The following is a 15,349-nucleotide window of genomic DNA, read 5'->3' as shown; positions in this document are numbered from 1 at the left end:
AGCGCTATATAGTAAGCGATTATATAAGTAGCGTCGCCTTTTTAACGTCGCCGTACCCCTAAATTACGTATCTAAACTTCTCGTACGGTTAGGGTATTCCTTTTCTTTTAATTTTACGAACTATTTGCGATTTAAATATATAGAGGTTTATATACTTTTCTAAATCGTAAAGGATAAATCGATAGACCTCTCGATCGCGCAGAGTATCTATTTCGATAAGATCTAATCCCTTATACGGCTTTTTAGTAGTTATAATTACGCCTTCCTTACGTAGTTTAATTACTAGCTCGAAATCGGCTTTCTTTTTTACTATATAAAAGGTATTAATTACCTCGTCGCTAGTAATAAATTGCCGCGTTAGTACTTACCGTCGTAGTCTCCCGCGACGTATTAGTACCCTTTTAGCAATTTCCTTTTCCTCGTCGTCTATTAGTACTACTACGACGATTTTGTTAAGGATAATTTCCTATACCTCTGCTACGGGTTATATAGCTTCCCCTAGCTCTTCTTCTTTTTATAGGCTAGAAATTACCTTAATAGGATCTATATAATATAATCTAACTACCGTAATTAATACCTCGAGTAACTAGTCGCAATCTCTCGCGACTACGTAAGAACGCTTATTAATAGAAATTAATTTATATAGCCTAGCTTATTATTAAGTGATTTTGCGCTATACTCGTATATCCGAATTTAGGGGCATATTTAAATTAACCCCTATATCGGGCCCATTGCGCGTAGTAATTACCTTATTAACTTATTTTTTTATACTTACCTCGCGCAGTACCCGCATTACTTTTTTAACTACTTAAGCTCGCTAGCTTATATTTAGCGACGGTAGTAAGGCTAAGGTCGTTCTTAAATATACTCTAAATACTAAAAACGTCGGTATGAGCCCGTTAGGCCCTATAGTATCGTTATAGCATTTAAGTGCCGTCTAAAAGCATTCGTCGTCGTCAGAATCGGGATTTTCCTTTTTAATAATTTTAAACGCTCTTTTTAACTACTAGTGCGCCCTTTCTACCTTTTTAATACTATAATACGCTTCGACGGGCACGACTTTTAACTATATACCGTAGGCCGTCGCATTTTCCTTAAATTCTACTAACTTAAAACTAGTACTAGCGTCGGTTCTAATACTGTCTAGCGGTCCCTAGTATATATCGATCTAGCTTTTTCGTAGAGCTACCTATACTATTTTTACTTATAGATCCCGTAGGAATTACCCTACTTAGAATAATATAGCCTCGTCGATTATATATAGGACCGGTCGACTATTTAAGTAGAAGATATTAACGACGATCTCCTAATTAAAGTTAAGCTTATTACGCAATTTAAATTTAAATCTGCGTAGGCTCTGCGTATTTATTTAGTATTAGTAATATACTTTTATTAACTACTCTAGCGCCCCTATTTTAATATTATTATTACCTAAATGCTTTAAGAGGTTATATAGCCTCGCGACCGACGGGTAGCTAAATCTCTAATATAGTCGTTTAAGCTTACTTTTCGTTAAGTAATTAATCGACTTCGTATCGTTAGTAAGCTTTATAAACGCGTACCCCTATCGTCGTTCGACTATTTTAAAGTACTTACGGCTAGAGATTCTGTTCCTCGTATTATCGAATATAATACCTAGTCGATCCATATTTTTTAAATATAAGAAAAATGGGGTATTAATGGGCAGGATATAGAAAGTTATCGTTCCGAAGTGCGTCTCTATTTCTACCGTACCTAGGGCGACGATTTCCTTACTTAGGCCGAAGCTAATTCTCGTAATACCTATTATTAACGTATTAAGCATTACTAGTGCGATTTTCTATAGCGCCTAGAATTACCCTTTTCCTCTTATTAACTATTGCGATACCCTAGTATTTAGGATAATCTTATAGAAATTATTTAGGCCGTACCTTTTGTTCGCGTAGAATGCCTATACGAGCTTAGTATTCGAGTGATCTAAGTAGTATAAAAAGGACCCCTCTAGCTACCCCTAGAATTACTTAGTACCCTATCTCTTTTCTTTAGATATTAAGAGAGTAGAATTCTGCGCTATTAGATTCGTCCTTTTACCTACCTCTATATCCGTTATCTAAGGGACCTTCCCTTACTATCCGTAAATAAAAGCCTACTTATTAAGGGCTTTTACTACTTTTTATTCGTTTAGCCTCATATATCCTCCCGAGGCTAACGGGGCGAAAAAAGAGTAGTTAATATCGTCGACTTCGTTATAATCTAATTCGTCGGTATAGGGGGTAAGATCTTCCTTATCTTCCGAATCTCTTATAGGGTGCGGGTACTTTAGGCCGCTAAATTAGCTACTTTCGCTAGGTTCTGTACCCCCGGATCTGCCCTTATATATAACGAGGAATTAGTTAAATCGATAAGGGCTAGTTTTACTATTTACTACCCTCGATTTTCTATATTGTTCGTACGATTTAGTACGCTTTTCCTCGGAGTAGTTACTTAACTAATATTTATCCTTTTTATAAATAAAATACTACTTCTTCCGTTACCCTACTTACGAGTTAAATCTCTGCTTATTTAACGAATCTAGGATTCCCTACTAGCAATTACCGTACCTAGCTTCCTTTCTTTTTTTATTATATATTTAGTCGACTTAATACTACTAGTAAGGGCCGTCGTATACCTAGAGGTAGGTTTAGCGCGGCATTCTTACTTTAATATTAAAGCTAGATCTTAGCCTTGAGTAAAGCGTCTCGTAGTTTTCGGGTGCTTAGTATAGAGTTATTTTTATTTTTAAAACGCGCTAGACTACGGTATAGAGATATCTAACTTTCCGCTCGTTAATCCCCTTATTTAGCTAGGTTTTCGCTAGCTTATTAATTCGATCGATAAGCTCTTCGAGGATTTTTACTTACGATTTGCCCTCTATTATCCTAGCTATAAATATAAAAAAATCGCTCGTAGCTTAGATAGGAGCTCTAGGTTCTTATTATAGGTCTCGAAGCGGCTTCGGATTGCGTTAATTATACTAAGAAAGTCGTTTCGATCGAGATTACGTACCGCTTCGTAGTAATAATTAGAGGCTTTGCCTACGAGTACGATATTAACTACTAAATAGTACTAGTGTTCCCTAATTCCGACTTTTTCGTAGTAATCGTAAAATATCGTTAGGGTTTTTTATAAGACCTTATACTTCCCCCTAGAGTACAATTTCTCTTTTGGGAAGATCTTTTTAAGGTTTATAAACTACCTCGTATTTACTGCTAGATTTTTAATATTTATATACGATCCCTGCGTCGCTACGTACTATTAATAACTTTAAGTAGTCTACCTCCTTTCTTACTAGCCGATTAGTACCGAATTTCGTATTAGTAACGGCGACGAGCTATAGATCGAAATAGGCAGAATTATTAATTATCGTACTTCTAATACTATATTTTGCCTCTATATATCCTTCTACAACGATAGATTGCTATTAGTAATTATAAGAAGGAAATCTAGGTCGTTTACCCTTTTTCTAAATTCGTTAAAGCGATTATACGCCCTATCGACTTATGCTTAGGTCTATGTTACGAATTCCTCCTCTATAATCGTTATTATTAAGATTTCGTAAGGTTCTTGCGATTATAATTGCGCTAGTAGTACCCCTTGCTTATAGAGGAATTTATTAACCGCTTTTACGATTCCTAGGCTTGCGCTTACGAACTATTTATCTAGTTAATAGCTAAGGTCGTCTGCGATCTTATAGAATAGGGGTTACCCCTATAGCCCCTTTTTCTCGTAGACCTTAGTTAAATAGATTAATACCGCGTTAATTTACTCGCCGTTAGGCTAATTCGCGATTCTATATATCCACGTCCCCTAATAGTCCGGGTTAATATTTACTTACTTATAAAGGATTAGGATTCTATCTAGGATCGGGTTTCGTCCTCTTCTTTCTTACCCTAACTTACTAAGGGTCGTGTTCTAGCTTATACCCATATTAGCGGTTACTAGCGTATTTAATTTTAATAGGGATATATCTAATTTACGCGCCGGTCGTAGTAAATCCGTACTTTCGCTACTTAACGAATTTATCGGGGTCTAGGAGATTCCTACTTCTTCTCGCCGTCTCGCTACTACTCTCGTTTTTATTATTTTTAATAATTACTACTACCCTTTTAAATCGCTAGCTATTATACCTACTAAGATCCTCCTTTTTATTTAGTATAAAAGGGTAGGTTCTAGTAGTTCTTTTTAATAATAGTAGCGGTAGACGTTTATATTACTATAGTAAGATATAGTAATTAGTCTTAGGATCTTTACTAGTTACCGATTTCTTAAAATTAGTAATTTTATGCCGTAAGCTAGTATAAAAAGAAGCCCTTTAGCGGCCCTTTAAAAGATTCTTTTTTTTTTTTTTAGATCCTCGTCTTTTTAGCCTTTTCTTAGGCTAATAGTAACTCTAGCGGGAGGTCGTAGGACTACTTTAGGGTAGCCGCCTTTTTTTTAAGTTAATCTCCGAGATCCGTAATACTCTTAACTCGATACTATTAGGACTTCTAAATCCCCTCTTCCTTCGTTAAACCGTCCCCTATACTATATTCCTAAGTAATACCCGGGGGGTAGTTAAGGGAGCTATGAGGAGGTTGTCTAGATCGCGGGCTTAAGGGCGTACTTATAAAATCCCTATAGTAGTAGACTTTTCTATATACCGTAAATCTCTTAGCTTAATAACTCCTATAGGGTTACTTTCGTTACTAAGTAAGAATATTTACGTTTAGAGATCCCCTTTTTTAATCGCGTAGTGCTTTTTTATATTATATTATTAAGCCCGTTCGTTGCGTTAGTTGATTAGGCGGGTAGTCGTTATATAAGGAATTCCTTTTACTAATTTAGCTAGTTAATTTTTAATTACGGGCCGGCCGCGGGGAAGTTATTTAGTAAAAAAGGCTACTTAAAGCGACGGCGAAATACTAGTTACCTAAGTAGTTCTATCGACTAGCGTAGTTTAATATAATAAACGTCGACCTCTTATAAGTAATAAAGGGCTACGATTACTCAATTCCGTACGGTATTTAAAAATCGCCTCTTTTTTTATCTACTTCTATAAGGTTAATTAATATAAATCTCCTATCCCGTGCGGTATTAAGAAGTCGTCTCTTCTACGTAGCGAGATGCCTTACCGATTTATAATAATAGAATTTAACTACTAATTAATGTTAGTATCCCTATTATAAGGTAGTTAGTTCGAACCGTAGTTAATAAAGAGATTAATTAAACTATCTAGATATCTGCGTAGGTATAAAAAGGAGGTTCTAACCGTAGGTTAGGCTAGCTATAATAATTATAAATAGGGCCCCTAATTAGCCCCTGCGCAGTCGGCTATATGCCGCGGTCGAATTAGACTTCTAATCCGATAGTTCCCTAATTCCGACTTTTTCGTAATAATTATAAAACATCGTTAGGGTTTTTTATAAGACCTCATACTTCCCCCTAGAGTACAATTTCTCTTTTAGGAAGATCTTTTTAAGGTTTATAAACTACTTCGTATTTACTATTAGATTTTCGGTATTTATATACGATCCCTACGTTACTACGTATTATTAATAACTTCGGGTAGTTTACTTCCTTTCTTACTAGCCGATTAGTACCGAATTTCGTATTAGTAGCGGCGACGAGCTATAGATCGAAATAGGTAGAATTATTAATTATCGTACTTCTAGTACTATATTTTGCCTCTATATATCCTTCTATAACGATAGATTGCTATTAGTAATTATAAGAAGGAAATCTAGGTCGTTTACCTTTTTTCTAAATTCGTTAAAGCGATTATACGCCCTATCGACTTATGCCTAGGTCTATATTACGAATTCCTCTTCCGTAATCGTTGCTATTAGGATTTCGTAAGGTTCTTGCGATTATAATTGCGTTAGTAGTACCCCTCGCTTATAAAAAAATTTATTAACCGCTTTCGCAATTCCTAGGCTTGCGCTTACGAACTATTCGTCTAGTTAATAGCTAAGGTCGTCTACGATCTTATAAAATAGGGGTTACCCCTATAGCCCCTTTTTTTTATAAACCTTAGTTAAATAGATTAATACCGCGTTAATTTACTCGCTATTAGGCTAATCCGCGATTTTATATATTTACGTCCCCTAATAGTCCGGGTTAATATTTACCTACTTATAAGGGATTAGGATTCTATTTAGGATCGGGTTTCGTCCTCTTCTTTTTTACCTTAACTTACTAAGGGTCGTACTTTAGCTTATATTTATATTAGTAGTTATTAGCGTATTTAATCTTAATAGGGATATATCTAATCCGCGCGCTAGTCGTAGTAAATCCGTACTTTTACTACCCGACGAATTTATCGGGGTCTAAGAGATTCCCGCTTCCTCTCGCCGTCTCGCTACTACTCTCGTTTTTATTATTTCTAACGATTACTACTACCCTTCTAGATCGCTAGCTATTATACTTACTAAGATCCTCCTTTTCGTTTAGTATAAAAGGGTAGGTTCTAGTAGTTCCTTTTAATAATAGTAGCGGCAGACGTTTATATTACCGTAATAAGATATAGTAATTAGTCTCGGGATCTTTACTAGTTACCGATTTCTTAAAATTAGTAATTTTATATTATAAGCTAGTATAAAAAGAAGCCCTTTAGCGGCCCTTTAGAGAATTCTTTTCTTTTCCCTTAGATCCTCGTTTTTTTAGCCTTTTCTTAAGCTAATAATAACTCTAGCGGGAGGTCATAGGACTACTTTAGGGTAGCCGCTTTTTTCCTAGGTTAATCTCCGAGATCCGTAATACTCTTAACTTAATACTATTAGGACCTCTAAATCCCCTCCTCCCTCGTTAGACCGTCCCCTATACTATATTCCTAAGTAATACCCGGGGGGTAGTTAAGGGAGCTATAAAGAGGTCGTTTAGATTGCGGGCTTAAGGGCATACTTATAAAATCCCCGTAGTAGTAGACTTTTCTATATACCGTAAATCTCTTAGCTTAATAACTCCTATAAGGTCACTTTCGTCGCTAAGTAAGAATATTTACGTTTAGAGATCCCCTTTTTTAATTGCGTAATACTCTTTTATACCGTATTATTAAGCCCGTTCGTCGCGCTAGTTAATTAGGTAAGTAGTCGTCGTACGGGGAATTCTTTTTACTAATTTAGCTAGTTAATTTCTAATCGCGGGCCGGCTGCGGGGAAGTTATTTAATAAAAAAGGCTACTTAAGGCGACGGTAAAATACTAATTACCTAAGCGGTTCCGTTAACTAGCGTAGTTTAACGTAATAGACGTCGACCTCTCGTAAGTAGTAAAGGGTTATAATTACTCGATTCCGTATAGTATTCGAAAATCGCCTCCTTTTTCGTCTACTTCTATAAGGTTAATTAGTACGAATCTCTTATCCCGTGCGGTATTAAGAGGTCGTCTCTTCTACGTAGCGAGATACCTTACCGATTTATAATAATAGAATTTAACTACTAATTAGTATTAGTATCCCTATTATAGGGTAGTTAGTTCGAACTATAGTTAACGAAGAGATTAATTAAACTATATAAATATCTGCGTAGGTATAAAAAGGAGGTTCTAACTATAGGTTAGGCTAGCTACGATAATTATAAATAGGGCCCCCAATTGGCCCCTGCGCAGTCGGCTATATGCCGCGGTCAAATTAGACTTCTAATCCGATAGAAAAAGCGACTAGAGATCCCATACCATCTATTTGAGAACTGAGCAAACATTGCTATTCACTAAATTGCTAGCGCTATTTGATAACGGAAGTTATCTCCTCCGTACTCATGTTCTCTATGACGCAAACAAGAGAGTGAGTGATTTACGAACGGCCCACAGCACTTCGGCAACTGCCTTCCTAGTGCATATTTGAATCTTGACTATCTCGTATTCGGCGTAACATTTCAAAGTGATACGATGTTGTTAACCGGCGCAGCCAGCATCAAATTCAATGATGAATCCTACTTACACAAGGCAATTTGAACCGAGTCGCACCAATCTGATGTAAATGAGAGTGTGTCCAACAGGTACAAGCACCAACGCAATCCTCTGTCGAACATCAAAACAATTTCTCGAACCTCTCTGCCTACTGCCTGTTTCCGTTGACCGGTTGACGGCACGGAGGCTTTTGGGACTCCTAGTTCCAGACACTAACAAAATTGGCGGACGGACGCTAGATTTTCTATTTCGGATTTCTTGAGATGGAGCATTCTGGAGCACACGTAAGTGGATGGCGTGGGGAATGTCCCAGACGAGGAGAGAGCCACGCAGAATAAGAGCGACGACCGAGGCGTGAGACTTAGGAATTTCAGTCTTTGTCAACAAATCAAACGCGCGATGATGGGGTAATGAAGGCGGGCGCGCGGCCTGGTCGCTTGTCATCGTATCGAGTCTGGAAAGGGAACGGCGGCGCGGCAGATTAAGAGATTCCAGCACGTCTGCGGCTTACGGCAGCTTCAACGAATGCACCTATGATTGGGGGCGCCAGGCTAAATGTCTCACCATGGGGGTACCACTGACGTGCGCACCGCATCACGAAGAGTCATTAGAGCTGCTTCCAGTTAACCACGTTCCAAGCCACACCCGTTGATCTAAACCCCCAACGGAGAATTTCTGGCGCGGCGTTTTGTGATATTCCTTTGTGTTTACCCCCTATGGCTGTTATTCCCCCATGCCTAAAGTAGGTACAATGTCGCCATCATACATGTTCAAAAGGGTCCCCTCCCTTGCACTCGGATGTTTCTCCCTTCCACCCATGTCCCTTGATAGTGATAGCGCTACCAGCATCGACGCAAGCAACTGATTCAGAGGCCAGAGGAAAACAGAAACAGAAGGGAGATAGAGAGAGGAGAGTTTAAAGATGTCGAAACCCCAGGACCGCCACCATGATCATGCCAACGGGCAGCACCACGAAATCCCTCAAACACATCTCAGCGCTATGGGAGGCCACCTCGTTGCCGCCTCGGGCGAGTTCGTCGGCACTTTTTTCTTCCTGTACTTTGCGTACGCCGGCAACATCATGGTGATCAAGCAGGGGGCTTCCTCGGCCGGCGATGGCACGCTAAGCAGCGATGGCGTAGTCTTCATCGCTCTATCGTACGGTCTCTCTCTGCTGGTCAATGTTTGGACTTTTTACCGCATCAGCGGAGGCCTCTTCAATCCTGCGGTAAGTGCATATATTTTCATGAGCACACAACCATAGCCTGCCACATTAGTTGAGCCGCATGCTGATGAACGAGAATAGGTGACTCTCGGCCTTTCTCTCGGCGGTCAATTGCCGTGGATGCGGTCCGCTTTCCTCGTGCCGGCTCAGATGCTGGCCGCGATGTGCGCCGGCGGACTGGTCGAAGCCATGTTTCCGGGCCAAGTTTCGCAGGCAAACTCGCTGCTTGGCATTGGGACATCTGTTGCCCAGGGACTCTTCCTTGAGATGTTCTTTACCGCACAGCTCGTCATCGTTGTTTTCATGTTGGCCGTGGAGAAGTCTCGCGATACCTTCCTCGCACCAATCGGTGTCGGGCTGGCTTTATTCATGATTCTCATTCCAGGTAAGAAGACTTTCTACTTCAATCTCACCAGACGAGTTTCTGATAATCAAATAGGTGTCTGGGTCACTGGTGGCTCCCTCAACCCCGCCCGCAGCTTTGGGTGCGCCGTTGCAGGCAGGTCGTTCCCAAACTATCACTGGATCTACTGGCTTGGGCCATGCATGGGAGCCGCTCTTGCAGCTGCGTATTACCGATTTGTGAAATGGGCTCACTATGAAGAGGCCAACCCTGGCCAGGATCTACCAGCAGACCCGAAAGATTTAGCTGCGGCTAACTCGGGAAACCATGGGCTACCTCACAGCTTAGTACCCCATCGTCATGAAGTCTGATGATAATATCCTCCATGTATAAACGTTGATTATGTGTTGCCAGCATGGCACATTCTTCTTACATGGCGTTTAAAAAATATAATTAATTAATGGGCATAAGGGACGAAAAACCTTACGGGGCTGGTTTCTCACAGGGTTGAAAACTGGTCATCCTGAAAAGAAGATGAAATTAAGAGTTTGAGGATCAATTCCAGAAGTAAAAGTCATAGCGACTTTGCCAAACTAATTTACAACTTTGATCGAAGACTTTGTTTCGACAGCACTTCTGCAACATCGTGCGCACCACCACCCTTGCTGAACATTTCCCTCAAATCCTTGACCAATATCTCAGGCCTTTCATGAGCAGCGAAATGCCCACCATCACCATGCGTGACGGCAAATACAACGGGACCCAGCGTCTTGGCATGGCTCATCGGCGGAACAATTAGGTCCATGGGGAAGATAGATAACCCAAGCTTCACCCGCGGAACCCACGCAATATGCTCCGTGTGCGGCTTAGGGTGCGCAACCTCGTAGTAAATCCGCGCGCTGGCCTCGGGCCCAGCCGTCGAGAACTGGTAGATGGAAATCCAAGTCAAAAGCTCGTCATCGGTCCATGGATATGAATCAGTCCAGTCATGCAGCTTCTCAAGAATCCAGGATAGTAGCGCCACGGGCGAGTCGGCCCACGCGAGGCCCAAGGTCGCCGGCTTGGTGCTCTGCTCAAGGTTGTAACCGCGACCCTCTCTCTGGAACCACTGGCTTCGCTCAATGCCTTTCTTCTCCTTCTCAGAGTAAGGGAAGAGATTTTTGATGTACTGTAGCGGGTTCTTGAAGAAGGACGGTGGGCTCGCGGAGACCATGTTAATGTGGGATGCGAGGACGTGGTCTGGGTAAAGTAGGCCCATGAACCGGGTGATTCCAAAGCCCCAGTCGCCTCCTTGAGTGACTACATTATTCTTAGCTCGTGGTCAGATAGCTGTTCAAGCATGCACACTTACCATACTGCTCGTAACCGAGCTTCAGCATCACCTTGTGCATGACCTCGGCGTACTGAGGTAGGCGGAAGCCTGGTTTGTCCGGACCTTCCGAGAAACCAAAGTTAGGAAGAGACGGTGCCACAACATCGAAAGAAAGACCATTCTTGTCCGTCGTCAACAGCGGGAGAATCTTGAGGACCTCAAGGAAGCTACCAGGCCCTGATCTCAAGTCAGTCATGGGCGACATACGTGTGAAGAGTGGGCGAGGTGAAACATACAGCCGTGAGAGAATAGCAGCGGCACAGCTCCAGGTTGCTTGCTCTTCTGGTGGATGAAGTGAATCTCGAGGTCGCCAAAGCCATCCACTGAGATGGTTGTCGTGAATTGCGGCAACTCATTCAGCTTGGCCTCTGCAGCGCGCCAATCGAAGCCGTTCCGCCAGCGCTCGGCCAACCTCTTCACTTCTGAGACCGGGGCGCCATAGTCCCAGCTTTCGGTGAGCGCAGACTCTGGTGGGAACTTTGCGAGATCGAGCTTGGCGTGGAGCTCCTCGATCTTTGATTGTGGAACCTCGATCTTGTACGGCTTGATTCCGGATGCCATGGTGTGGTTTTGTGTTTGACCCTGTGAAGCTTCTACTCGGAATTGCGGCGTGAATTATTGCCAACTGTAGAAGGTGTCTGGAGATGTGCCTTCTTCAATTGCTTCGTTGGCTGCTTCGATGAGGCTGGACAGGCTGGTTCATCGACGATGTTTTATCCCGATGGTCAACAAACACGCCCTTAGTTGGACGATTCGGATGTGCATATGGCGTCACAATTGGGTGGTCGTGACTTGCTACAGTCTTACTAATCCACGTTCGCTGTTTCGGTGCCCATAAGATATGTATGGTTGTCTTGTTGCACCGGGAGTGTGAGGGGTCTCCGAGGTCCAGCACGGTTGTTTCTACAGCGCTAAAAGCACCAAAGTCCCAAACTCACTCACTGATGGTCTCTGAGGGTCTGACATCATGGATGAGCCTGGTTGGTCTGAAGTGAGATCGTCGCGTCGCAAAGGCGCGATAATGACAATCAACATGAAGGGCGTGCTGATAAATTAAAGCTTTCTTACAAATGAAGCCTGTTGTCATTTGATTTGGCAAGCCGAGGACATTCATGCGCTGAGTTCGATGCAGGAGTGAAGGCAAGTGCTCGGATTTACTCACTCACTGAGTGCTCATTCACAGACGCTCACCTCAACCATACTCTCCATGAAAAACATTTCGTTTGCATGAGCGAAATGACATCTCTCTGTCAAAAAGATGATTCCAATGGCTTTCTGTCAATTCCTACTTCTCAAGACCTCTCATACAACTTCACTTTCTGCTAGCTCTCAGATGGTCGTAGCTTACAACGGCTTCAAGCAGGGCTTGAGTGCCATTCGCACTGCAGCAAAGTTAGCTCACACTTCTCACGACACCAAGGGCGCATCCACTGACCAATCTTCCGGACTGCAATATTCCTCGGGGTGATGGCTCACACCGTCCTTGCAAGGGACGAAAATCATTGTCGTCGGGCACCGCTTGCTCGTGTAAACGCTGTCATGCCCCGCGCCGCTGGTCAACGGCAGCCAGCCGTCCGGCCCAAAAAGACCAATCGCTGCATTCTCCACGGCTTGGATGCACTCCTTGTCAAACTTGACCGCGGGCGAATCGGTATCGAGCGTCCACTGCACCTCGACCCCGCGGCCATCCTCCCCAGCGATCTTCTCAAACGACTCGATGCAACGCCTCTGCGCCTCTTCGACAACTGCGTTTTCGGGGTGGCGAATATCAAGGGTGAAGGTAACCTCCGAGACGATGGTGTTGGTCGACGAGCTGGGTGGGATCTTGAGAACACCTGTCGACGCCAGCGCCCCGAGCTCCTTTGCGATGGCGTTGGAGGAAGCAATCATCTTGGACGCTGCGAGCAACGGGTCTCTGCGGGACTTCAACGGCGTGGTGCCCGTGTGTGCGTCGCGGCCCGTGATAGTGAAGGTGAACCAGCGATACGCCTGCGCGCCCTGCACGACGCCGATCTTCCTGCCGGTCTCCTCGAGGATGGGGCCCTGCTCGATGTGCAACTCAAAGTGCGCGCCCAGAGGGTAACCAGTTGATGCGTCGCTTGAACAGGCGAGCGGACCGATGTAGCCGTGTCGCTCCAGCTCAGACTTGACGGTCACAGAAGGGTCGAAGATATCGCCCAAGTCCCAGGCCTTTTCCCGAGGGATTTCACCTGCCCAGACGCCGGAGGACATCATTGATCTCGGGAAACGGGCGCCTTCTTCGCTGGTTTTCGTCAGACATTATGCGGCTTTTTTCAGAGTGACTGCTACACTTACTTGGTCCAATTGACAATGCCAACATCGAATTGCGTCTTGAAGTTGTTGTCTTTTAGTGTTCTCATCACCTCTACGGCGGCTAGAACGCCCAGAATGCCGTCGTATCTGCCACCGCGGGGTTGGGTATCAAGATGGCTCCCCATGGCTGTCATCGGAGCGGAAGATTTGAGCGCTCCTTGACGTTTCGCAAACATGTTTCCCATCTCATCGATTGCAAGTTCACAGTCAAGGTTTGCTACCTCATCGGAGAACCATTTTCTCACGCGAGCATCGTCGTCGGACAGCGCCAGTCTGGCCATGCCTGTCTCTGTCGCACCCCTGCCGTCATGATGGTAAGCGTTGAGACCGACTTGATTGTTGAATAGAGTTGGAAATAAGAAAACTCACTTTCCATATCGATGCGCTGCACCCCATTGGCATGTATGATGAATTGACTCTTGAAGGCGGTCGGTGTTGATCTTGAGTCCAGATAAGGAACCCCGCGCGGTTAAGAGTGACCTCACCCGGCGGGGAATGGGCATGATTACTGGCCTCAGGCGGGCAATCATGGTGAGAATGACTGCTGTTACGAGATTCAAGACAAGAGTAACGAGATAACTTGTTCGAGGGAGCCAATGGGTCTCAGTGAATTGCAAATGGCAGACGCAATTGGGTTGAAGTAGGAGAGTGAAGAGCGATAGGCAAAGGCGTTGGCCCCGGACCTTGTCTCCGGCAAATGCGCCCGAAACCGGGGGGTACCGCACCGGCGCAGCGTCAGCTATGGATGGAAACAATCAGCAGCGATGGTTGTCTAGTCGGTTAGCCGTCATTTACATCCTTCGCTTGGCATATTTCTACGCCTTGAACGCCCTTCACGACAGTATATATGGATCTAGGATAAAGAAACTGGACGACCTGTGTCATTTTGTGTCAAACTCTACCTTACGCAACATGTCATGGGCTAGCTACCGCCCTATTGTGACACACCGACAGCATCCAGCCTGCGCGTCTCCACCAGCCCCATTTCTACCCAGAACGACAGAAGAACGAGCTTTTTAGATACTCATCAGTCAGTCACGCCTCCAACCTAGCGACGATTCCTGTGCTCGATTTCTTCAACTCTGAGTTGCGATCGGTTGGCCGGGTATCGCAGTTGTCGATGAACGGACCAGCACCCCAGTCTGAGAGACGAAAGCCGTTGCGCCAGTGTACATCGTCGGCCCCGGGATCTTGTACGTTCCAGTGGGCGATTGGGAGATGTCATAGATCAACCCATCCTCCGCCGCTTGATACAAATCCACGGCCGACGTCCCAGCGGGTTCCTCGCTCCCGCCGCCAGTAACTTCAATGTTGATACACTGGGGATAGTGCTGCGCGCCCTGCCCTGGATACCTAGCAAAATGGAGTGCAATGATCTCATGTCGAAGCACATAGTAACCAGGTTGGATCTTCGGCGGAATCTGCACCGCCCAGGTCGCATTATTGCTGATGAGGATGTCGCTCGCCCAGATTCCCCACGCCGTCGCAAAACTCGTGGCATTGGCATTCGGATCAACCAGTCCGACCTTGTCAATCGCAAAAAAGCTCAACTTTGTCTTGTCGATAGACTCGCAAGACCCTCTGTCAATGCCGCAGAAAGCAAGGTACGTGATGACGGGACCGTGATGTGACTCGGGCCAACCTTGCCATTGAAAGTCAATGGTGTCACCAGCAGCAATGGGTGCATGGCCCTGAGCGTTGGTCGCATTGATATGGCAAACGATGTCAGATTTACCGTAGCTCTCGGTGCTGATCCAACCGTCATTCTTGACTGTCGTGCTCCATGCCGCGAGGATGTCGGGGTTCGAGGATCGTGTGTTGAAGCCTTGGTAGGATGCACCGTCGATTACGAAATTTGTCACTCGGCTGTGAGCGGATGCTAGAGAGACAAAGACAAAAAGGATCGCTGGGGAGGGAAACATGATCATGCTTTTTTTTTCGAGTGGGCTGGGTCTGGGTCGGCCGTGAGTCCATTATCTAGCCCACCTCACGAGAAGGTTATTAATACCTAGAGGTGCAAGTGCAACTCGAATTGATCATATAAGCAAAGTAAGGTACCGGAGACATCAGCCTGGGCCGCGAAGGAAAGATTCTCGGGACACATCACTAAGCTCCGCAAAGGCTAGGAAGCAGCAATGGTTCCGACCATGTCGAGATCAAGTTGCTGCAACGATG

General features: G+C 44.2%; 3 protein-coding genes across 3 annotated transcripts; 1 reads left to right on the top strand and 2 right to left on the bottom strand.

The window, feature by feature from the left end:
• Positions 1 to 8,822: 8,822 nt before the first annotated feature.
• CLUP02_12767 (aquaporin rerated protein, other eukaryote) lies at positions 8,823 to 9,839 on the top strand (the record flags this gene model as incomplete). The annotated part of the gene is made up of 2 exons (XM_049291728.1): positions 8,823 to 9,128; positions 9,207 to 9,839. 2 exons carry the CDS (start codon positions 8,823 to 8,825, stop codon positions 9,837 to 9,839), a joined length of 939 nt encoding a protein of 312 aa, XP_049148874.1.
• Positions 9,840 to 10,066: 227 nt separating this feature from the next.
• CLUP02_12766 (epoxide hydrolase) lies at positions 10,067 to 11,401 on the bottom strand (the record flags this gene model as incomplete). Its single annotated transcript, XM_049291727.1, has 3 exons — positions 10,067 to 10,767; positions 10,820 to 11,017; positions 11,077 to 11,401. 3 exons carry the CDS (start codon positions 11,399 to 11,401, stop codon positions 10,067 to 10,069), a joined length of 1,224 nt encoding a protein of 407 aa, XP_049148873.1.
• Positions 11,402 to 12,152: 751 nt separating this feature from the next.
• On the bottom strand, positions 12,153 to 15,102 carry CLUP02_12765 (hydantoinase/carbamoylase family amidase; the record flags this gene model as incomplete). The annotated part of the gene is made up of 6 exons (XM_049291726.1): positions 12,153 to 12,222; positions 12,276 to 13,103; positions 13,157 to 13,474; positions 13,544 to 13,913; positions 14,123 to 14,186; positions 14,305 to 15,102. 6 exons carry the CDS (start codon positions 15,100 to 15,102, stop codon positions 12,153 to 12,155), a joined length of 2,448 nt encoding a protein of 815 aa, XP_049148872.1.
• Between the last annotated feature and the right edge of the window lie 247 nt (positions 15,103 to 15,349).

The sequence above is a fragment of the Colletotrichum lupini genome, chromosome 6 (assembly GCF_023278565.1).
Source record: "Colletotrichum lupini chromosome 6, complete sequence".
Lineage (NCBI taxonomy): Eukaryota > Fungi > Ascomycota > Sordariomycetes > Glomerellales > Glomerellaceae > Colletotrichum > Colletotrichum lupini.
This window is presented reverse-complemented; position numbering and strand designations above follow the sequence as displayed.